The 24406-nt window shown below is 34.1% G+C and overlaps 1 protein-coding gene across 1 annotated transcript in view; it reads left to right on the top strand.

Moving 5' to 3' along the window:
* The window catches only part of Pigk (phosphatidylinositol glycan anchor biosynthesis class K), a 128744-nt gene that overhangs the window by 4492 nt on the left and 99846 nt on the right, over positions 1-24406 (top strand). The window contains exons 2-3 of the mRNA XM_026409712.2: positions 927-980; positions 6001-6092. Coding sequence (XP_026265497.2) covers positions 927-980; positions 6001-6092 — 146 coding nt within the window. The remainder of the gene's footprint in view (positions 1-926; positions 981-6000; positions 6093-24406) is intronic.

The following is a 24406-nucleotide window of genomic DNA, read 5'->3' as shown; positions in this document are numbered from 1 at the left end:
AGGTAAAGAAAATGATGAGGTGAAATTGCAGTTTTTTCTTTTTTAGAACTGGGGATTGAACCCAGTGATGCTCTCTCTACACCAAAGCCACATCCCCAGCCCTTTCTGTTTTTTAAATTTGAGTCAGGGTCTCCTTAAGTTGCTGTGGCTGCCCTTGAACTAGTGATCCTTCTGGTGAGGTTGCAGTTTTGAACGATAATCTTGTAAAATGTTTTGAACAGATATTCTATATTCTCTGTAAAGAACACTCTAATAGTTCTCAGGGTATGGGAAGAGTAAAATGTGATTTCTATAATAAACTTTCATTTGAATAAGTATTAATAATTTTTTAAAGCAGAGGCTCTTGCACACGTATCTTTATAGACCAGTAAAATGGCACTATGGTAGAGTTGGCATCCTTTGATTTCACATAGAAAGAGAGTGAGTATCAAGGGAGGTCTCCTCCTCCTCCTCCTCCTCCTTTTTTTTTTTTTTGTGTGTGTGTGTGTTTTGTTTGTTTGTTTGTTTGGTGATGCTGAGGATGTAAGGACCTGATGCATGGTATGCAAGGACTCTACCATTAAGCTATATCCTCAGTCCAGGAGTCAAGCATCTTAATTAATGTTACTTTGCTTAATTAGTCTCAAGCAAGACTGAAATCTAGATCTCCAGATTTCTAGTTCAAGGTTATTTTTCCATAGTATTTTAAACTAGGGATTCCTCCCAACCCCCACATAGTATCTTAAATTAAGGCTTCCCCCCCTCAATATAGTATCTTATACTAATTTCTATTTAAGTTTGGTTCTTTATTTTGTTCATAAGGTCAAACATTAGTATCTTTAGAAACTTCCATATATTGATTAAAGTCCATGAGTCTTCACTGTCCATTAACAGTCTTTGGAAAATTGGAGCTTTTTCTTAATAATTTTGCTGTTTTTGACTGATAGGATCAAGCAGAACAATTCTTTAGAAGTGGCCATACAAACAACTGGGCTGTTTTGGTAAGTATATTCTATAATTGTATACCTTGCCATTCACATTAGTTATGTGTCTGAAATATTTTGCATGAATCAAATTTTTGAAAATAAAGTTTATTCTTTCTTTTTGTTTAGAAGAAATTCTTCATTTTGAGTTGGTTATATTTTAAATTGACCACATCAACTAAAACTATTCTAATAATATTCCTTGCCCTCAATTTACTTGTTAGGTGGTAATTTATAAATAAATATAAGAATAAACTAGGGCTGCTATTGTTAAAGGAAGCATTTTTTAAAATGTAGAATTATTTTAAGCTGGAAATGAGTGGATATATCTTCTATGCCTAACATTAGTATATAGTTGCTCTATTTATGCTGTTTTATTTTTATAATTGTTTTTTTCTGTTTACAAAACAGTTAATGATAATTGTAAAAACTTCAAATATAATATGGAAATGTTTAAAAGAAGACATTAATTTTATGTTGTGTGAATTTTACCTCAATTAAAAGAAAAAAGAGAGGGGAAATATCTTCAGTTCACATATTTTAGAGTCAGTATTTTGGTAACCCCCTCTCCATTTAAAGAAGAAAAATATAAAGCCTAAAATAGATTCAAGATTTTATATAACTGGGATTATAAAATACCTGCTGTTTTACAGTACCTTAGCTTATTTTGGGATACCTTCTCTGCTGGCAGATATACAGATATGTATACTTTTTATAGGCTGTATTGTTTCTGTTAGGAATGTACCATTATCTGGAAATAAGCATTTAGATGCTAAAATTTTCATTATTTAATCATAGTTGTGCTGAATATTTTTGTTTTACATACATTTTTGTGAATTTGATTGATTTTCTCTCTCTTTTTTTCCTTCTTCTCTTTTTTTTTGGTAGATTAAGCCTAGCAACACTCTACAAGTAGGCTGCATCCCTAACCCTTATTATTTTTAATTTTGAGACAGGGTCTCGGTAAGTTGCCCATGCTGGCCTTGAACTTGTGGTCCTCTCGCCTTAGCCTCCCAAATAGCTGGGATTATGGGAGTGTTCCACTGTGCACAGCTTAACTGATTTTCTCTTTAGGATAAATTCCTAGGCAAGAAATACTAAGTTGTCTCCAGAAAGGTTTTGCCCTTTCTTCTAAACCTAAGTAAACTGTGCATTAACTTGTTTCTTTTTGGCTGCTGATTAACAATTAAATTTGTCTCAGTTTGCATTGGTTTGATTCTTACTAAGATTTGTTTATTGGCTTATTTTTTTCTTTTGCCTTATTTCTGCTTTGTGTGAATTAACATTTTTAATTTATCTGGATTAAGAAATTTGTATTTTTTCATTCCCTGAACAGAATGCATGTTATCAATTTTACTTTTCTTATATTTGGATGATAGTTTCACTTGTGAGGTTTCACTTAATGACATTTACATGATTAGAAGATAGAATAAGTTTGACTTAATGAAAAAGATATAAAAAGATTATCCTACTCTATTCCCTTTTGCTATAAAAAAATAGCAGAGACTGGGTAATTTATAGAGAATAAAGGTTGATTTGGCTCACATTTCTGAGACTTGAAGGTTCAAGAACATGGTCCTGATATCTCCTCTGTATTGGATAATGGCCTTCTTACTGCATTATGTCATGGCAAAGGGTGTTGCATGGTGAGAAAGGTGAATTTGCTAGCTCAGGTCTCTCTCTTTCTCTTAAAAAGCCACTGATGCCATCATTGGATGGGGGAGGGGTGATCCCACCCAAATGACCTTATCTAATTCTGATTACCTCTGTAGGGCTTCCAAATATCATTAACATATGAAATTGGGTATTAAGTTTGTAACACATGAACTTGGGATGTCACATTCAAATGATAGCAATGAACTAGAAGAAAGAACGTAAAGAGTAAGTTCAAAGAGGCAGGAAAGAAAGCTGATTTTTATGAAAAAGGGAACAAAGAATGCACAGCATCTCAGAGCCATTAACTCATGCTGGAAAGGAAAGAAAATGGGAGCACAGATTATAAGAGCAGTGGGAGTGTTAAGGAGGTGGGTAGAGGAATTCAGCTAACGTGCAGAACAAACATAAAAGACTATAATTAACTTTACTAACACCAAAGTAGAATGTTTGAATGTTTGAGACCTTATAAGTTTATTAAGAATTGTTTTGTAAAAGTATATAATTATCTACTGGTTGCTATGCATATTCGTATCAATTGTAATTTTATTCTGATTAAATAGAATAGTATAACATTGTCTCATGTTCTTGTTATCCCTCATAGGAGATTTTATGAAGGAATTTAACAAAAGCTGCTTGAGACAAGGAGAGAGGTTTTCAATGATTACTTAAAAAGTGAGGAAAATTATTAGAGCCAGGACATTGTCTATCAAACTGAAAGGATAAATTTGTTCTACAGGAAAATCAGGGCTCTTCTATTAATAGTCTATAAGGAAATCTAAGAAGAGGGAATGTCTATCAGTTGCCAAATTCCTTCATTTTAGAACTAAGAGCCTATTAGCTTAATTACTACCACATTAAAGCTGTCCTCACCTGGGTACCCTCTAAGCAAGTCCCTTTTGAGTTTTAATAACTTGGGTTCCAGATGAAGAATAGAGGGTAAAAAAAGAGATATTTGTATAAATTCATGACAACTGCAGTTTTCATATTTTGTCCAGTATTTTATACATTAGACTTAATACTGTATAGTGAAACTTTAATAAATTGAACTTTCTTAAATGGAAAGTTATGAAATGTGAACAGGACCAACTGAAAGTACTAAAATTGAATTCTTTCAATGTTACGTTGTTTATAGTTTAAAAAAAAATCTACCCCCCCCCCCCCCCGCACAGTTTGGATTAATTGGAAGTTAGTATTGGTTCAATGATCAGGTTTTACTCTTGTAAAATAACTGAGGAACTTTTGCCACAAGAGGGAGATAGAAGGAAAGTTGGATTTCATTTTGGTTTCTAATTTGTTTTGCATAAACATTTTTGACTCTTTAAAAAAATATTGTAAAGATAATCCATATTCATGGGAAGAAAGAGTATAGTGAGAAAAGGTATAAACTGAAAAATTATTTCACCCCTTTTGACCCTCATTTTTATTTTCTAGTGGTAATCACTATAAATTGTTTCTTGTATATCCTTTCAGAAATTTCCAGTGTGTATAATCATGTTTGCATCTAGACTTCTTTCTTTCTCTCTCCCTCTCTTTTATTTTGGGTATAGGGGCTTGAACCCAGTGGTGCTTAACCACTGAGCCACATCCCTAGCCCTTTTTAAAAATTTTTAATTTGATCCAGGATGTTGTTAAATTGCTTAGGGTCTCACTAAATTGCTAAGGCTGACTTTGAACTTGTGAGCCTCCTGCTTTAGCCTCCTGAACTGCATGTGCCACTGTGCCCATCTGTCCTCTCTTTATAAAAAACTATTGGTCTTCTAAATGACTTTACCATATGCCCTTGCTTTTAAAAAATTTCCATTCAGTGAATATTTGACAATTTATATTAGTTAGTATTTTCCTGGTCCTTTCCATTTTCCCATCTTAATTTTCTGTCTAATAAATTGGATGTGAAAAAGAGGGTAGTTTTTTAGGTTTATGCTTATTAGACAGTATAATAGATGCAAAAAGCTTTTGTGTATGCATAAAATGCAATGAAAATATTGGTTTCTATTATGATTAATTCAGATGTAAATTGTTTTATATATTTTTTCTGCTTCAATAAGGGAACCTGTGGATCTTTTTTACTAGCTTTTTTTGGACAGTAATTTGTTTTCCAGCTCTTTGGTTTTTAGTTTTGCTAGTACAGGCAATGTTATAGTGAAAAGCCTTCAGTACATATTTTTGCATACTTGCATGAGCTAAATGAAAAGATATGTACATTTTCAAACTTGATGCATATTACAGATTACCTTCTTAAAAGCTTTATATTAATTTTTACATATCCATCAGTCAGCTCTGAGTACTTATTTCCTCACATCCTTGACAAGGATATTCATTAGAAGAGTTTTTGATATTTATCAATCTGATTTGTTTTTTTTAAAGAATGGCTGAAATCGAGTGAGCAAGTTTGAATTTCATTGTCCATTTTTAATGCTTTTGATATGAAATGCTTGTTCTTATCCTTTCCTCTTTTTAAAAATTAGTTTGTTCATTTTTCTTAATAAATTATAATTGAGAAAATTATAATTTTGAGTTTTTCATTTGCTAGGATTTTAATGGTATTTTTGACATATGGAGTTTTATATTTTTATGTGATCAAAAATTGTTGTCTTTTCCTTATTGGATTCTAGGATGAAAATTCACTTTAATTAAAAGATATCAGATAGTTCCTTTTTATTTGACAGAGGCAAGAACATTTATCTTATTCTCAAAATTGTCATTATATGTAGTATAAGCACAAGAAGGAGTGTGCTCACTTAGATACACTATTAACTGACCCTAGTCTCTGTTTACCTCCTATATAATGGATTCTTAAGACACTAACTCTTGAGTTATAGTGTACGATTTTGCTAGAACCACTGATATCATTTTTAGTTAGTCTTTTTTTTAAGTGTTGAATTATTTCTCATTTTCTAGTAGTTCATTGGGCTTATTATGTATTTTCTTATGTATATTTTAAACTGCTTTGTATAGTATGTTTTAGTCTTATCCTCAATGTCTCGCAAGGAAGCAATCAAGAGTGAAATAAATATTATTTAACCTAAAGTAGCTAATTTTCTCTATTCTGTGAAGAGATTAAGGGCATTTTCTTTGATTCTAAACAATTTAATCTTTTACAAATAGCGATCTTATAGAATTGCAGAAATTTAGAGTAACTATGTTGGTTCAATATTTGATTAAATTCCTTGAAGATTTTTTCCTGTTAAACTGAATGGTCTTTTTGTATTTGTTATGGTATGAAAGGCCTGTCTTTAGAGAAATGGTTTATTGACTATTTCTTGTTTCTAAGCCTGACATTCTTTCTTCAGGCAGTTCTATGTCATACCTAAAGAGAAATAATTCTGTAAATCCATGGCTTACTTCAACTCATAAAAATCATATATTTGTTTTAATACTTTAGGTGTGTACATCCCGATTCTGGTTTAATTATCGACATGTTGCAAATACTCTTTCTGTTTACAGAAGTGTCAAGAGGCTAGGTATTCCTGACAGGTAAGAAGTCTTAATTAATTTTGAACTTCAGTGAAGATAACCCTTAGATGACTTGTTACTATACTTTGTGTTTCTTTTGAAAGAGGTAAAGAAACCTTATTTGAATTGTTTTTGTTCTTGTTAGAACAAACCTTTATGTGTAAAGCAGATGTTACTTAAGATATTAATGGCATATTACATAAAAGAACATTCAAAATACAGCTTAAAAACTAGATAAAGTACAATTATTTAGTGTTATATATTTACTAAATGCTTAGGATTTTTAATTTCAGGTAACAGGGCAATTCTGACTGATTTAGGAGAAAAGGGACTGTTGATAATATATTGATTAGTTCAGTTCCTGGGAAGGCCGTAACCTTAAAAAGTCAAAAACAAGAAAGACTAGATAGCAGAAAAGACATAGCTAGAAATCTTGACATAAAACCAGTCTGGTGACAAACAGTGAGGCTGCAAATTGAGAAAGGCTAGAATTGACTACAGCATGGCTGCTCCTTTTGCCTTTGGAAACTTAATGTTGATGCTGCCTCCTTCTACCAGAATCCAACCTTTACTGTTCCAACTTTGTGCTATCTCCAGATTTTACTGGGTAAGATAAGAAGAGTAATTGGTAGGAGTATGTGGCATTATTGGTTTTTATGGGCTGTCTCTTCTATGAAGATTAATAAAGTGGGGGCATTTCCTAGTTACAGGGAGGGAGTTCAGGTACTAGGCAGTACCCCATACCTCCACCGGGATCATGTCCTCTGAATTTGGTTTACCTTTGGTAAATTTGTTTTTGATAGTAACAAAGCAGTAATAGCAAGAAACTGTAGTCAATTGAGTTATTTATTTGATTTATTTAGTACCTGTGTAGAAAGAGCTTTTGTAGTGAGATTGAGTTTGAAATCTGGCTTAAGATGATTTTGATTACATCACTTCACATACTAAGCCTATTTTCTCATCTTTTACCTGGTGCTTATAGTTCCTTCTTTGCAGAATTCAAGTTCTTGCTATTAAAAAAAATGGAGGTATGAATAAAATGCTGCTGGAGCAGAAGGCAAGCAGTATATGACTCAGGAAATGAAGCTATACTACATTCTGTGTAAACAGATCATTTAATCCTGAGAAACCAACAAAACTATAATTTGATTCTTGTGATTCATCTGGAAGTTAAGGCAACTAGTCTTAAGTTTGGAAACTTAAAAAATTAAAGCTTTTAAAAATTACATTAAATTAAGTCTGAGAAAGAGATTGATTTGTTGTATAACATATACAGGTATAATTCTTGTCATTTGTCAATTGGTTCTTCTAATAGGTCTATATGCTTAGTCCTTTGATTTTTTTTATATCTTTATTTATTTATTTTTATGTGCTGCTGAGGATTGAACCCAATGCCTCACATATGCTAGACAAGTGCTCCACCACTGAGCCACAATCCCAGCCCTAGTCCTTTTTTTTTTTTTAAATTTTTAGTTGTAGATGGATACAATGCCTTTATTTATTTATTTATTTTATGTGGTACTGAGAATCGAACCCAGTGCCTTACACATGATAGGCAAGTGCTCTATCCCTGAGCCACAATCTCAACTCTAGGCCTTTGATTTTTAACTGCTGTTACTTCTCTGCCATATTTATTCCTCTGGGGAATCACTATGAGTGATAGTAGTGGAACAACTGTAATTTTTACTTTGGTAAACAAATTTTCAGCTGTTCTGGGAATTAATTATTAGGATACATTTCAACAGAATAAGATTTGGAAGATATTTTCAAAAATAGAAAATAGCAATAGAATGTATTTTGTATTTTATTCATAGTAGGTTTGTGCCTAGTCTTCTGAAGAATTTTCTTTAAAGACTTAATTCTGTGCCGGGTGATTGCTTGTCTATATCTCTGTTTATGAAGTGTTTGTTCTGGAGGTGAATTGGGAATTTAAACTACTTTTTATTTAATAAATAGAAGTCAATAGAGCCAGGTGTTGTGGTGTACACCTGCAATTCCTAACCACTGGGAGGCTGAGATAGGAAGATTCCAAGTTCAAAACCAGCCTAAGCAATTTAGCAACTTAGTGAGACTCTGTTTCAAAAATAAAAAAATATAAAAAGGGCTGGGGATGTGTCTCAGTGGTTTAGTGACCCTGGGTTCAATCCTTGGTATCAAACAAACAAACAAAAAGAAGTCAATAGAAAATATTCTGTTTTGCTTTTGGCCTGTTATGGTAATTGTTCCTGTCATTGGTAACTGTGATCTAACTCCTACCTGGAATGAGTATAAAAATAATAATTAAGTGTTGGTCATAAAGTAACAAATTTTTATGAAATAACCATTTGAAAATATAGTATCATTAAGGACAGTTTTTACATTTAAAACTTGAATTTCAAAATACATGAATTCATTTTATATGTTATACAACATTTCAAGTTAAAATGGTATTGTCATAACTTCTGTTCTAATACCAGAAATGATTCTGAGGGAAATGATTAGTTACTATATTAATAAAAATTGTGATGAGTAGTGTTCTGGTTCGTTTTTAAAGGAGCAGTTTGTTTTTGTCTTGAGATGTAAAGTATTTGTATTTATATTTTCCATATGGTTTAATTAAGAAATTTGTTCATGTTATAAATAATTTACTAAAATGCATGACATAGATGATTGTCATTTGCTTTGAGAGTTTGCACCAATTCTGTAGGTCCTATTTGAAAGACTACAGAGGTTATATACCTACTCTTGTTCTGATTTCTCTCTAGTCTTCTGTTTGTATTTCACATATTTCTGCCACACTAAGTTCTTTCTCATGCCTGAATAATTATCTGTAGTTCATGGCTATCCCAAGCTGTTTTATTTTTATTTTTTATTTATATATGACAAGGGAATGCATTCTTATTACACATATAGAGCACAATTTTTCCTATCTCCAGTTGTATACAAAGTATATTCACACCAATTCGTGTCTTCATACCTGTATTTTGGATGATAATGATCATCACATTCCACCATCATTAATAACCCCATGCCCCCTCCCTTCCCCTCCAACTCCTCTGCCCTATCTAGAATTCATCTAATCCTCACATGCTCCCCCTCCCTACCCCACTATGAGTTAGCCTCCTTATATCAAAGAAAACATTCAGCATTTTTTTTTTTTTTGGTTTGACTAACTTGACTTAGCATTATCTTCTCTAACTTCATCCATTTACCTGCAAATGCCAATTTTATTCTCTTTTAATGCTGAGTAATATTCCATTGTGTATATATGCTGCATTTTAAAATCCATTCACCTATTGAAGGGCATCTAGGTGGGTTCCACAGTTTAGCTATTGTGAATTGTGCTGATATAAACATTGATGTGGCTGTGTCCCTGTAGTATGCTGTTTTTAAGTCCTTTGGCTATAGACCGGGGAGATGACCATACTTCCAAAAGCACTATACAGATTTAATGCAATTCCGATCAAAATTCCAATGACATTCCTCATAGAAATAGAAAAAGCAATCATGAAATTCATCTGGAAAAATAAGAGACCCAGAATAGCTAAAGCAATCCTTAGCACAAAGAGTGAAGCAGGTGGCATCACTATACCAGACCTTAAACCATACTACAGAGCAGTAGTAATAACAAAAACAGCATGGTATTGGCAGCAAAACAGACTGATAGACCAATGGTACAGAATAGAGGACACAGAGACTAACCGCAAAGCTACAATTATATTAGACAAAGGTGCCAAAAACATGCATTGGAGAAAAGATAGCCTCTTCAACAAATGGTGCTAGGAAAACTGGAAATCCATGTGCAACAAAATGAAATTAAACCCCAATCTCTCACCATGCACAAAACTCAAAATGGATCAGGGACTTAGGAATAAAACCAGAGACCCTGCATCAAAAAAGTAGGCCCTAATCTCCATAATGTGGGATTAGGCCCCAGCTTCCTTAATAAGACTCCTGTGGCACAAGAATTAAAATCAAGAATCAATAAATGGGATGGACTCAAACTAAAAAGTTTCTTCTCAGCAAAAGAAACAATCTGCGAGGTGAATAGAGAACCTACATCTTGGGAGCAAATATTTAGAGCACTAATCTCTAGGGTATATAAAGAACTCAAAAAGTTAAACACCAAAAAAACAAATCTATAAATGGGCCAAGGACCTGAACAGACACTTCTTAGAAGAGGATATACAATCAATCAACAAATATATGAAAAAATGCTCATCATCTCTAGCAATCAGAGAAATGCAAATCAAAACTACTCTAAGATATCATCTCACTCCAGTCAGAATGGCAGCTATTATGAAGACAAACAACAATAAGTGTTGGCAAGGATGTGGAGAGAAAGACACTCATACACTGCTGGTGGACTGCAAATTGGTGCAGCCAATATGAAAAGAAGTATGGAGATTTCTTGGAAAATTGGGAATGGAATCACCAACATGTTTTAATTCTGAATCACTTGTGGTGCATATTGAAAATACAAAGTTCTTAGCACCCCCTGGAGATTTGAGAGATTCTAATCCATTAAATTTTCAGTGTGGCCCATACAAAGCTTGGTGTTTGGTTCTGATGAACACCCAGATTTGGGGAGCACTATTTGGAGGTTGATGACCAGCATATCATTGAGGGCAGCTTCTTCTGCCCAAAGGAGTCCAAGCCACCGTAAACCTTATATCTCAAATAATTAACAAATAATAAAACACACTCAGAAATATATTTACAGACATCGAAGCCCCTAATTGATCTAGTCCACGCCGGTTCTCGAACTAGACAAAGAGAAAACGCTTCTGGTGGTTTATTTAAGGGGAACATCAAAGGCAGGGATAAGGTTTCAAGGGCAGAATCTTGCACCCTGATGTCTTTTGCAGTCAGCAGGTTGATTGACATCTTGGCGAGTCACACCTGTCTCAGGTGCTGTGTGGACCAAGGCAGAGTGGAAAGAGATTTACACTGTCCCTGGGCAGTTGACTAGAGGAAATGTCCACTGTCCATTCCCAGACACCAGATGTCTCTATCCATGAGGCATCCATGTGCAGTGACCCACATGCAACCCATGGATGGCTTTTGACAGAGCACAGCTTTAATTTTTACCTGATCTGCTAAATTTACTTTACTCATACAATTTGTGACTCTTATAAAAGCATTTCCTGACTCCTTTATTTGCTTCCACAGGTGTAAATGTTTATTTTAACATGGGTATTCTAAGTATTTTATGTCTTCCTCATTAGGTTGTAAACTCTGAAGGGAACAAGAATTGTGTTTTTTTTCCCTCTGTGTTAGAGATCAGACTCAGGGCCTTGGACACGCTAGGCAGGCTACACTTGCAGTCCCCAAGGATTGTATTTTATTTCATTTTGTATTTCTAGCATCTACTATAGGGTCTGATACACAGGTAAGTGCTCAACAGAAGTTGCATAAAAAATATATGACTTTGAAACATTTTATCACTTATACATAGCAAACACAAGCTTTCATTTTAAAATTAAAAATACTTATATTAGTTTGGTTTTCAGAAAATGTTTGTCTGATATTAATGACATTAATAAAGGGCTGGGGTTGTGGCTCAGTACTGGAACACTCGCCTCGCACATGTGAGGCACTGGGTTTGAACCTCAGCGCCACATAAAAATAAAATAAAGGTATTGTGTCCAACTCTAACTAAAAGATAAAAAAGACATTAATAAATATGTTGCCAGAATTTTACATTATTATTTGAAAATATTTACTCAGGGAAAAGAGATATTAATAGTGTCATTGGGCAATGAGTCCCATGGTTCTTATCTTCCCAAAAGAAAGATTTCTGTTGAGAGACACAAATAGAAAAAGCAAAGGGTTTATTTAGCCAAAAGGAAGTATGCTCCAGAGAGCATGGAGTAGGCAGTTTTATGAGAGGGGTAGCTTCCTATGTTTTGAGTTGTGGGCTTTTATGGCCTTCTTGGGCTCTTCCCATCCCAAAGATTATTTATTTGGAATGGTTATAGCCTTCCTGCCTAAGTTTAATGTGCCTGCTCCCGAACTTGGCCATATTGGCAGTTTCCCAAGGTTAGAGTATATCCATTTTCTTCAGATGGACAGGGAGCTATCTGACTGTAAGGAGCTGGTCCTTGGGCAGTGTAATGGCAAGCTGAGTGCCATGGGGTGGAGCCTGAATTTCCTTTCCCTACCTCCCTTGCTCAAGTCTGTCTAGCTGCCTAACAAAAGTTCTGTGGGTAAGTGAAAATACCCACTTGTAAAACCCTCATAAGTACTTTATAGCTTGACTATAGTAATATCTAAGTTCCATGCAGGAGTTGTGTCTTCCACATAGTGCCCACATTTGTTTTCTGTAACCATACCCAGTGCTTGGAGATTTTGTTTTTATTTGTCCGATTTTAGCTTCCTGAAATGTTTCATTATATTTAGGCAATTTTTCTGCTCTCAAATAATTGTTTTGACTGAAATCCTGGTTTAGCTACCTCAAGTGTGCTTACTATGATTAAGAGAAAAAGGACGTTAAGCAGGGAATAGGTTCTAAAATCTGTATGTGAAGCAAAAATTGAGCCAAAATACCTCAGAAAAACTTTTTAAATAGCAGATAAATTATAGTATAAGTATTGTGTTTTATAAAGTATAACAGCCAGTTTTTCCTCCAGTGTTTGAAAGATTACTATTTTTATTTTGAGCACTGGAAAAAGTGGTTTACTTATGAGTAGGGCTGTGTTATATGAAAAATATACATATCTTTAACTCTAGAATTAAGGTGCTCATGCTGTGAAAGGGACATGAGCTTTAAGGCTGGCTTAGGGAACAGATTTATAGCGCCCATATCATGTTTACTCTGGGAAATAAATGCATTTTAGTAGTAGGTTCAGAGAGATTTAAAAAATTTTTTTGTTTAACAGTTTAGGGAATGAAATTTAAGTTCATGGAGTAAAATATGTACATAATTTTTCTGAAAACATGATTTAGCTCTACTGCGAGTTGGGGAATATGAGTTTATATAAATATCACTGTTTGATGACTTGTCTATTTCTATCATTAACTCTGATAGTTTTTCTTAACCTACCTAACACTATTTTTTTTCCATATTTCATACTTAAATCATTATACAAGACTAATTTTCCTAATTTAAACCTTTAATTCTTCATTTCCCTTTATTTTGAAACTATTAGTCTTTACAGAATAAGGTTTAAATTTTTTTCCTGCTACCCAAAAATATTTTTACAATCTCATTCCAAATCTAACACTCAGATCATTTCAATTGCCTAGGCTTCAGCCAATTCCTACTTGTCAGTGCTTGTATTAGCCTATTTAATTGCCTTAACTGGTCTTTCACCTACAATTTTTTCCTTCTTCCCTCTTTTCTGGTTTTCTGATGTCTGTATTCAATCCATGCATTTCCTAAAACTTTCTTGGTCCTTCTTGCATAAGTAATTTATATCTATCTATCTATCTATCTATCTATCTATCTATCTATCTATCTTATGGCATTTTTCTTAAATATGTCAATCTGTTTTCTTCAAGACAGGATGTAATACAGTGTTTACATTCCTTAGAATGCATTCATTGCTATATTGTGCAGAATTTAGTGAATGAATGCATAGTGTGCTAGAGACTCTTAGCTAATTGGAACCTCATTAGTCTAGACTGGAAAGGAAACATTTATCAATACTGTTTATGTTCTTATGTTTCTCAAATCCCGCAGAGCTAAAAGTGCTCTGTAGTCAATTTCATAAACTATTCTATAACTCTTATTTTAGGAATCCATGGGAAGGACAGTTTCACTAGGACATTTCAAACTGGTTTCTTTTACCAGATAGGAGTTCATAAGTCTAGCCTAAGCAAGTTAACTTCAACCTTATTTATTCCCTACCTTGCTGCCACTTAAGTTTCCACTGGATGCACTTTTTCCTTTTCATCCCTTGTCCCATTTAACATTTTTCATAAGTGTAGGAGCTATGTAGACAGTCTAGTGATTTCTAGTAATGTTTCTGTAAATTGAAAAAGAAAAAAAATCACTATTTGCCTGTTATTATTGCTGATTTTTAAATCATACTGGCAATATGAATTGACTGTTGTTCTTTAGCTGCTGTGGATTTGGCCTTTTCTAAAGTACAGCATTAATAAGATATTTTAGCACTCTTATGGTATGATTTCTTTCTTTCTTTTTTTCTTTCTGGTACCAGGGATTAAACCTGGGGGTGCTAAACCACTGAGCCACATCCTCAGACCTTTTAAAAATTTTATTTTTAGACAGGGTCTCATGAAGTTGCTCAGGGCTTCACTAATTTGCGGAGGCTGGCTTTGAACTTAGAATCCTCCCGCCTCAGTCTCCCAAGTTGCTGGGATTACAGGGTGTGCACCACTGAGCCCAGCATGTAATTTCTTATTATAATAGCATGGAGAAGGGCATTGCTATTATGGATGTTAGTAAATGCTTGTGGCTTTCTCTCCAATAAGGACAGTCAAAACGGATCTCTAATTCTGGCTTCCTTCCCATTTCCTGCAATACACATTTACTACCCACCATAATTCAGAAACGATGTCAGAGATTTTATAATGAATTATTTAGTGTATTATTTGAAATCTTTATAATAGCCTTTTCCCAATGTAGATATTAAAAAAAATGGTGGCTTAGGATGATTAAATGACTTGCTTAAGATTCATTAAATATATGTTACAGAGCAAGGGCCTGCTGCTGAGCTGAGGCAGCTGTGTTGGTCTTTGGTTACTGGTTCTTGCAGTCATACCAGAAAGATTTAAGACATGTTGCCCAGAGTAGTGGACATGAATTATGAGAAGGAATAATAAAGTGGAAAAAGGGGGACACTCTTAAGGGAGAGAGTGGGTCCTAGAGAGGAGAAGGATGGCATGTCCCTCTTGGCTACCAGTTTTATTGGGGGTCCCTGGGAAGTTTCCAAAGAATTCAACCCAGGTCCACCTCTTGACTTTTGACTAATAGTAGGATTGTGTCAGACTTTTCAAGTCCTCACTGTGTATGCTAAAGATCCAAGGCAATTCTGGGTCACTAGCTCACTCTGTTCTAATTGAAACTTTTTCTTAACCAATTTTATGATTAGGGGACTTTTTTCCTAATTATCTTTTTTTTTGGGTTTTGGAATCTGCTCTGTAAAAAGGTCACAGCTGGGGGTGTATGGGGGAATGGGGGATGGACAGGTAATTTGTGTTCTTATTGGTAGGGAAGAGACTTTCAGGCTGCATTTCTCCTGGAGATAACAGGTTGTTTACTGAGGAATGTAACATATCCTATGGGCTTAAGCTAGGTAGGGCTGCAGGTAAATTGCTTTTTAGAAGAGAGTATGCAGGTTCATCGTAGTGGGCCTAGTTGATAGAATTATTCCTTTAACTTCATGTTTGTACCACTCATATCTATGTTACCTATCAATAGCATTGAGAAAAAACTAGAGTGAGAATTTGAATACAGGTCTAACTTTATAGACAGAACATTTCTATTATAATCACATATCTCTTCCTTAAGAAATTATAGTAATTAATATTTATAGAACATTCACAATTATAGAATTCTTTTAATATACATTATTTCATTTTATTTTTATGACAATCTATAGATATTAGTATAATTAAACATATTCAGGATTTAAATACCTAATTAATCCAAAGTTGAATTAGAGAAAGGGGAATGAAGGGAAGGGAGGAGGAATGGGAATACGAAAGGTAGTAGAATGAATTGGGCATTATTTTCCTATATGCATATATGAATACATGTCCAGTATAATTCCACATCATGTACAACCAGAAGAATGGGAAATTATACTCCATATATGTATAATATGTCAATATACATTCTATCATGAATACTATCATGAATAACTAATAAAAACAAATTTAAAAAAGTACCTAATTAAATTCTAAAAGGCCATATCTACATGTTGGATATAGTAACTAGGGGTTGTGAAAGTAGTTAATATTAATTAAGTAAATATGAGGAATTCCTCCCTAATTTTCTTATTTTTCCATAGTTTTTACTGTTGTATAAATCTTCATTATTTCATGCTTATGTACTTCATGCTGCAGTTCAGCATGCTTTGTGGCTATAGTACAGGATGAGCATCCCTAATCTGAAAATCTGAAATGTTCCAAATTCTGAAATTTTTTGAGCATTGATACTTCAAAGAGGAAAATTCCACATCTGACCTCACATGATAATGTTACTTAGGAGTCCTAAGTCAGAGACCAACTCTCAAGACATCTAACAATTTACGTCCTGCCACTGGCCTCACAATCCAGAGAAGGTTATGGTGAAGAGCATGAAAGGAACTTGAATTAGTGTAGCTACACTAATGGGAAGACAAAATGCCCATGTTCTTAGTTCTGCCTTCCAGTGGCTAATGATGACAGAGGTTTTGTGGAAAGGATGATGAGGGCAAGAGTTGGGAGTTTTTCATAGCTGGAGGCTTTTCACATGTGCCAACGCTAGTGATCTTGATCACATGTGGTCGGATTCATCATTGTCTCAGATTGAACAGGTGGGTACTTACCCACAATAAGAAAGTTGCTGTTGCCTGGGGAGTAGCTTTGACTCCTCACAAGATGTATATCCATCCAACCTCATTCCTGGAATCCAGGGTGACTCAGACCAAAGAAGGAGGATGAAAAGTGGAGGGAGAGATACCAATCCTTTAATCTTGCTTTTAGCCACCCATTGAACATTTGTAAGCAAAAGTGAAGAGCCTAAGTCTATGTTACAATAGGTTGCAGTCAAAATTCAAACACAAAATGCAGGTGATGTGTGTAAGGTGTATATGAAACATAAATAATTTTGGGAGTTTAGACTCTTTCTCCTCTCCAAGATAGCTCATTATATATACATACAATGAGTCCAGGTTGAGTATCCCTGGGCCCAAGTATTTCAGATAGGGATATTCAACCTGAACATGCTTTTGTATTTCAGCAGCTTTATAGCTGTTTATTCCTTCCTCTAGTGTCTTTTCCCTTCCAACTCATCCTACACACAGCTGTTATAATCTTTCTCACACTGCTTTCATTCTTTTACTCCCACGATCAAGAGCCTGTAGTGAATCTCTGTTGTCTTTCTAACAAAACCATAATTTCCAACCAGCTCTTCAGCATTATTGCTTTGTAATTCCAACACACTATGTTCAATTTGTTGGTCTCTTGTGACATTTTTAACTATATAATATTTGGTAATTCACATTTTTTTGGACCATTTATCCTTTCTACCTAGGGCACTTATATAGTCTTCTCTGGGCTCCTTTCCTATCTGTATATCTTTATTTTGTTTCACTGTGTAGAACCTTCATAAAATAATCTGTATAGAGAGGTATTTTCTGACTGGTATTTTTTTAATTGACTAATTTTTTAAAAAAGTTTATTCTAATTTGTTATATATGACAGCAGAATGCATTTCAATTCATATTATACATATAGAGCACAATTTTTCATGTCTCTGGTTGTACAGAAAGTACAGTCATGCCATTTGTTTCTTTATACATGTACTTAGGGTAATAATTTCCATCTCATTTCACCATCTTTCCTATCCCCATACCTTCTCCCTTCCCCTCCCTCTGCTTTGCCCTATCTAAAGTTCCTCCATTCCTCCCAGACATTCCCTCCATCCCCATCATGAATCAGCATCCTCATCTCAAAGAAAACATTCGACCTTGGATTTTTTGGGATTGGCTTACTTCACTTAGCATAATATTTTCCAACTCCATCCGTTTACCTGCAAATGCCATGATTTTATTCTCTTTTAATGCTGAGTAATATTCCATTGTGTTTATATACTACATTTTTTTAATCCATTTATCTACTGGAGGCCATCTAGGTTGGTTCCACAATTTAGCTATTGTGAATTGTGCGGCTATGAACATTGATGTGGCTGTGTTCCTGTAGTATGCTGTTTTTAAGTCCTTTGGGTATAAAGCAAGGAATGGGATATTTGGGTCAAATGGTGGCTCCATTCCAAATTTTCCAAGGAATCTCTATACTGCTTTCCATAGTGGCTACACCAATTTGCAGTCCCATCAGCAATGTATGAGTGTGCCTTTTTCCCCACATCCTTACCAAGACTTGTTGTTGTTTGTATTCTTAATAGCTGGTTTGCATTTCTCTAATTGTTAGAGATATTGAACATTTTTCATAAATTTGTTGATTAATTGTATATTATCTTCTGAGAAGTGTCTGTTCAGTTCCTTTTATTGTTCAGGCCCATTTATTGATTGGGTTATTATTATTGTTTTTTAGTATTTATTTTTTAGTTGTAGTTGGACACATACCTTTATTTTATTTATTTTTATGTGGTGCTGAGGATTGAACCCAGGGCTGTGCATGTGCTAGGAAGCGCTCTGCTGCTGAGCCACAACCGCAACCCTAGGTTATTTGTTTTTTTGGTGTTAAGATTTTTGAGTTCTTTATATATCCTAGAGATTAGTGCTCTGTCTGATGTGTGGGGGGCACAAATTTGCTCCCATTCTGTAGCCTCTCTATTCACCTCACTGATTGTTTCTTTTGCTGAGAAGAAACGTTTTAGTTTGAGTCCATCCCATTTATTGATTCTTGATTTTATTTCTTATTCTATAGGAGTCTTGTTAAGGTAGTCGGGGCCTAATCCGACATGATGGAGGTTTGGGCCTACTTTTTCTTCTATTAGGCGCAGGGTCTCTGGTCCAATTCCTAGGTCCTTGATCCACTTTGAGTTGAGTTTTGTGCATAGTGAGAGATAGGGGTTTAATTTCATTTTATTGCATATGCATTTCTAGTTTTCTCAGCACCATTTGTTGAAGATGCTATTTTTTCTCTGCCGCAGTCCGGCTGCAGCAAAATAACCGGGGGGTGACGAACAACTTGTGTATGTTGATACAGCAGGAGTGGAAGCCGTTTATTGTAGGACAACAGAGGTATTTATACATTCCACACAGCTTATCTTAATTTACATAAACTAGATACAGCAGTCAACCAATAAGAAATCTCCACACTTAATGGCTCGCTGGCCTTACTTCACAAACCACTCCTTCTGGCATTTTGCCAGGCGCCATCCAGACTTGTTTACAGACCTTAACATTTCTCCAATGTATGTTTTTGGTGCCTTTGTCTAATATGAAATAACTGTATTTATGTGGGTTTGTCTCTGTGTCTTCTATTCTGTACCATTGGTCTACAAGTCTATTTTGGTGCCAACACCATACTGTTTTTTGTTAGTGTTGCTCTGTAGTATAGTTTAATGTTTGGTATAGTAATGCCTCCTGCTTCACTCTTTTTCCTAAGGATTGCTTTGGCTATTCTGGGTCTCTTATTTCCAGATGAATTTCATGATTGCCTTTTCTATTTCTATGAGGAATGTCAGTAGGATTTTGATTGGGGTTGCATTAAATCTGTATAGTACTTTTGTTAGTATGGTCATTTTGACAATGTTAATTCTGCCTACCCAAGAACAAGGCAGATCTTTCTTTCCATCTTCTAAGGTCTTCTTTAATTTATTTCTTTAGCATTCTGTAGTTTTCATTGTAGAGGTCTTTTACCTCTTTCTTTGATTCCTAAGTATTTTATTTTTTTAAGGCTATTGTAAATGGGATGTTTTCCTAATTTCTCTTTCAGAGGATTTGAATTGACTGATTTTTCAAGTATCACAATTAGTTTGTAGAATTTTAAAATAATTTATATGTAGCCTAAAAATTTTATTCTATAGCTATTTTTATAGTTTTCAAATATATTGATAATCATATATTTATGTTTTTGCCTCATTTATAATGAACAAAAGGACTGGAGCTGTATGAATATATTTTGAAAATAATTTGCAACATACTAACATTGTCAAATAGTTTTAAGTCATGCCTTTGAATGTTCTTTCTCTTGTCTCCTGTCACTTACCAACAGTTTTTTCTCATATACTCCTTAAAAATACAAATAATAGTGTTTGAATATGGATTCTTATATATTCTGAACAATCTGTCCTTTTAGTCTCATGTTGGCAGATGATCTGTCTGACACTTCACGTGATGTTCTGGGTGGAGAAGTGTATATCTTGGGTAGGGAAACATTTGGTATGGTTTGAAAATGGAAATGTGCTTTAAGGAGAATAGTGACAAAATAAAAGAACATTTTGGCTACTACCTTTAAGCTCTTTTATTTAGTTTATAAGTAGCAACAATTTATAAGACTTAAGAAGACCTTGAAGGAGTTTTATGGAGCATAGAAGAAATTTTATTTATTAGTAAATAGACAAGAAGGTCTTGGGTTGAAGAATAGAGAAATGCTACACTATTTTCATACCTGGTTACCTGATTTTCTTGACTTTATTCTTACCAATGGAATTTTCTTGGGTCTTGTTCTTCTGCATTAAGTTTTTTTTTTTTTGTGGGGGGGGGGGAGAGGTGCTGGAGATGGAACCCAGGACCTCCTAATTCCTAGGTAAACATTCTACCATTAAGCTGTACCCCCAGCGCTTCCACATTAATTTTAGAATCAGCATGCCAGGTTCTTAAAAAACCCTGTTGGGATTTTGATTTGTATTGTCATGGGTTTATATATGAATTTAGAGAGAAGGGGCTTCCTTGGGTATTAAATCTTTTCATTTATGAATAAAATATATCTCCATTTAATTATGTCTTTTATAGTATCCAATAAAGTTTTGAAATTTTTAATTTTTTTCCCATAAACCTTCGTAGAATTTTTTAGTTATCTTTTTTGTTGTTGTTAACATTGTAAATAATACCTTTCTCCGAATACCCACAATACATTTTCTAACTTCTGTTGCTATGCATGCAGTTAACATTGTTCTAGCAACTTATTGAGCCTAATTACTTTTTATAACATGACTATAAATTCATTTTTGATAGCTATGAAATGTGTAAACAATGATAGTTTTCTTCCTTTCACATCTTTGTACCTGTAAAAAAAATTTTTTTAAACTTAAAGGTCAAATGTGAAAAATTTGGCATAAAAATTGTCTTCAAAACTTCAAAATCAATAGCTCAAAAATCCATTATTTTACGCATGAGAAAATGTGTACTTGAGAAATAAGGTGATGTTTAGGGTCAAAAATGGCATAGTAGCAGATCTAATACTAGAATGAGTGTAGCAATGATAGTATAATATGTTGCCCAATTCAGTATAAATAAATGAAATAATAAAAATAAAGGATAAGTGAAAGCAATTAAGTTAAAATAAAAATAAATGTTGATATCACTTATGAAGTTGCTGTTCATATGATAATATTTTTGATTTATTGCTATAAATAATAGTCTAATCACTTTACTGAAATTACGATAGCCTATCTTCATAGCTTTCTCTTTATAAGTTTTCTGTAGAGCTACCCATTTATTTCAGCTTGAGGATAGCTGAGCAAATTATTTTTATTTTCACTGTGGTATTCCCCCCTAAAGTAAACCTATTGGCATTTGACATCCAGTATTTAGGTTAGAACATGCAGTAACTCGCTTTCCTGAGTATTTGTAATGCCCTTGTTAAATAACTTTCTTTAATGATTTTTTAAAAAAATAAACTATAACCCAGTTTTAAATTCAGGAGCTTTCAAGGATTATGTAAACTTAAGGATACCACAACTTAGATAAGAGGGAGTTAACATAGTGTTTAAGAGTATAGGTTTTAGTGTCAGAGACTTTAAGTAATTGTTCTGTTTTTGAGCTAGGCCAAACCAGAAAGAGATGGGCAAAAATGATGACTTAAGTGGCTTTTGCTTCAGGTTGTTATCAGACTAACAGAGAAGCAACACAAAGGATACATGAGATAAAAATATTAGTGAGTAGCTTACAGTTTACTTTTTAAAAATTCTCTAGTTTCTCACTGGAGTGATATCAAAATTTGGCAGTTAGCACAGCCTGTAGAGAGTGAGAAGTCAGAAAGGTCAGATTAATCCAAAACAGTCGAGAGAGAAAGAGCTTTATTGTCACTCAGAATTCTACCTGCTATCACATAAAGCAATTCTTTGCTGTGCCTGAGGTTCATACTTACATGCTTTACTTCTTACTGCATCACCAGCTGTTCAGTAAATTTGAAACTGGCCTGAGACAGTCAAAAAAAATGAGTTTTTTCATCTTGGACAAATTCATCTCTCACAGCCTTAGTTCTCTTATGTATAAGATGTGAGACAGAAAAGTGTCTAAATGGGGTTAATATTGTTGGTTGGCTGACTCAACAGTAATTTCCAGCTTCTTTTCTCCTTACTTTATTATAGTTTTTTGAATCGGCCTGTCTCATATTCTAATTACTTTGATTACATAGGCCTAGCATTTACTATTTGGGCATTAATTTAGTGATGTGAAATATTAGTTTATTACTATAAGGATCTTAATATAAAAAAGGTCATAAAGTGGTGGAGGTTTATAAATTGAGTCATTTTCAGTGATGAGTTACCTGTGTATAGATGAGACAGAAATATAGGCCTATTAGTTGTGAATGGAGAAATAGTAAATAAGTCATATTAGTGGAAAAACCTTGAAGTCTGTAATGTTTCATAGACTATGGAATGTTTATGTCTAACACTACTTTTGAATGTTTGATGCCCTCTTTTCTATTCTTTTTTTCCTTTCCCTAGTGCTGGGGATTAAACCTAGGACCTTACAGGTACTGGGCAAGTACTCTACCACTGAGCTACATCTCAGCCCAAGCCTCATTCTTGAATTTCCACAAAACTGTAAAAATTGTGTGTCTTTTAAATAGCTATACTACTTCTTTTTAATTGCAGCAATGGGGATGGAAGCCAGAGGTATGCTTTACTATAGACTGGGCTATATCCCTAGCCCTTTTAATATTTTTTTGAAAAAATTTGAGACAGGGTCTTGCTAAGTTGGCAAGACTGGCCTCGAATTTGTGATCTTTTTGCCTTGACCTCTCAAGTAGTTAGAATTATGTACCTGCACCACTGAGCCTGGATGATAGTTATCCTTCTTACTTGAACTAGTTTTAGTAATTCCTTGCAATTGAAAGAGCCTAACTAGAATACATATTAAGGTATAGTAAAGAGGTTACAAAGTCCTTTTCATTAGAATTTGACGTTTGTTTTCTTTTGACTTCTGACTTTGGTCCTTTGGAAATGTGATAAAGACATTTCCAAAGGAAATGCTTATGGTAAAGTTGTGTAAATTAAATAACTGTAACTGGGCTGGGATAAATAAATGATAAAATACTTTAGGAGAAATATATCTTTGGGCCTCTCTGAGTGTGATGATTCTTTTAACTGGGCTTGTTCCTTTTAGGAACTCTGAAAACTTTTTCTATAGAGTTATCATATAGACTACCAACAATAGTGGGCCATGAATGTTTTAAGCTGAAGTGGGTATTCTGCCTATCCAATGTAAGTCTTATTCCTCTAGTTGTCTCCTGAAGAACTGAATAGAATAGCTTGGGAGGATATCTGTCTCTCTCTCTCTCTCTCTCTGTTTTCCTTGAACCCCACTGTTTCCCATGTACACACTCCTGCATGTGCATACACACAGACATATGCATGCGTGTACACACAAATACACGGGTACTTCGCTGTCAATTAATTACAGCCTTTGACTTGAAAGAGAAAGTAAGTCCTGGACAGTTGTCCCTGTTGAGAATCTTTGCTATTTATAACACATTTGCCAGTGTGTGTGATTTTAACTGTAGTGGGGATACATGAAAGAGTTAGAGAAAGAGTTAGGAGAGTAAATTATAGCCCCCCAAAAAGGAATTTAGTGCTTGGGTGGTGGCAGTGGGAGTGACTTCAGAATAAGTCAGACCCAATTTGACATTTCACCATGGAAAGTGGTGATAATAACACATATTTTTAAGTAAGTTCTGAGGACATTTAATGGAGAATTGATAGAATGTTCTTTCTCATTATTATATCTGACACTTTTAAGAGTATTGAGAGCATAAGTGAAATTAACATTTATGAATGTAATTTGATTTCTTTGGAGAGAAGATATTTCACAGAGTTTTATATTAATAGTTTCCAAGAATTTAGCCTGAGCATGAGTTGGAAGTTACTTAATTCATTAAAAGGCACTACACTCATCCATTAACTTATTTTAAAAATTATATTCATTTCTAAAAATATATTCGTTTCATAAAATTTAGAAATGAAATTTAGAAAGTAAAGTCTATATCATTTAGAACTTAATTCACCTAAACTGTCAATTTTGCTCAACCATACTGGTCTTCTAAAGAAAAGAAGCAAATGACCATCAGATAAGATATTTTTAGGGAACATTCTCTACAAATATATTTTAGAGTTTGTTTTCAGGCAAATAAAGTCCAACCTAATTTCTTGGATTTAGCCTACTTCTAATTATTATGCTTAACAAAAATAGATGTTCAAATGTCAACTTTTTTATACTGATAAATACTTACATGTGATATGTTTTATATATGTATTTATTCAAGAAAAT

Source organism: Urocitellus parryii, chromosome 11, assembly GCF_045843805.1.
Source record: "Urocitellus parryii isolate mUroPar1 chromosome 11, mUroPar1.hap1, whole genome shotgun sequence".
Lineage (NCBI taxonomy): Eukaryota > Metazoa > Chordata > Mammalia > Rodentia > Sciuridae > Urocitellus > Urocitellus parryii.
This window is presented reverse-complemented; position numbering and strand designations above follow the sequence as displayed.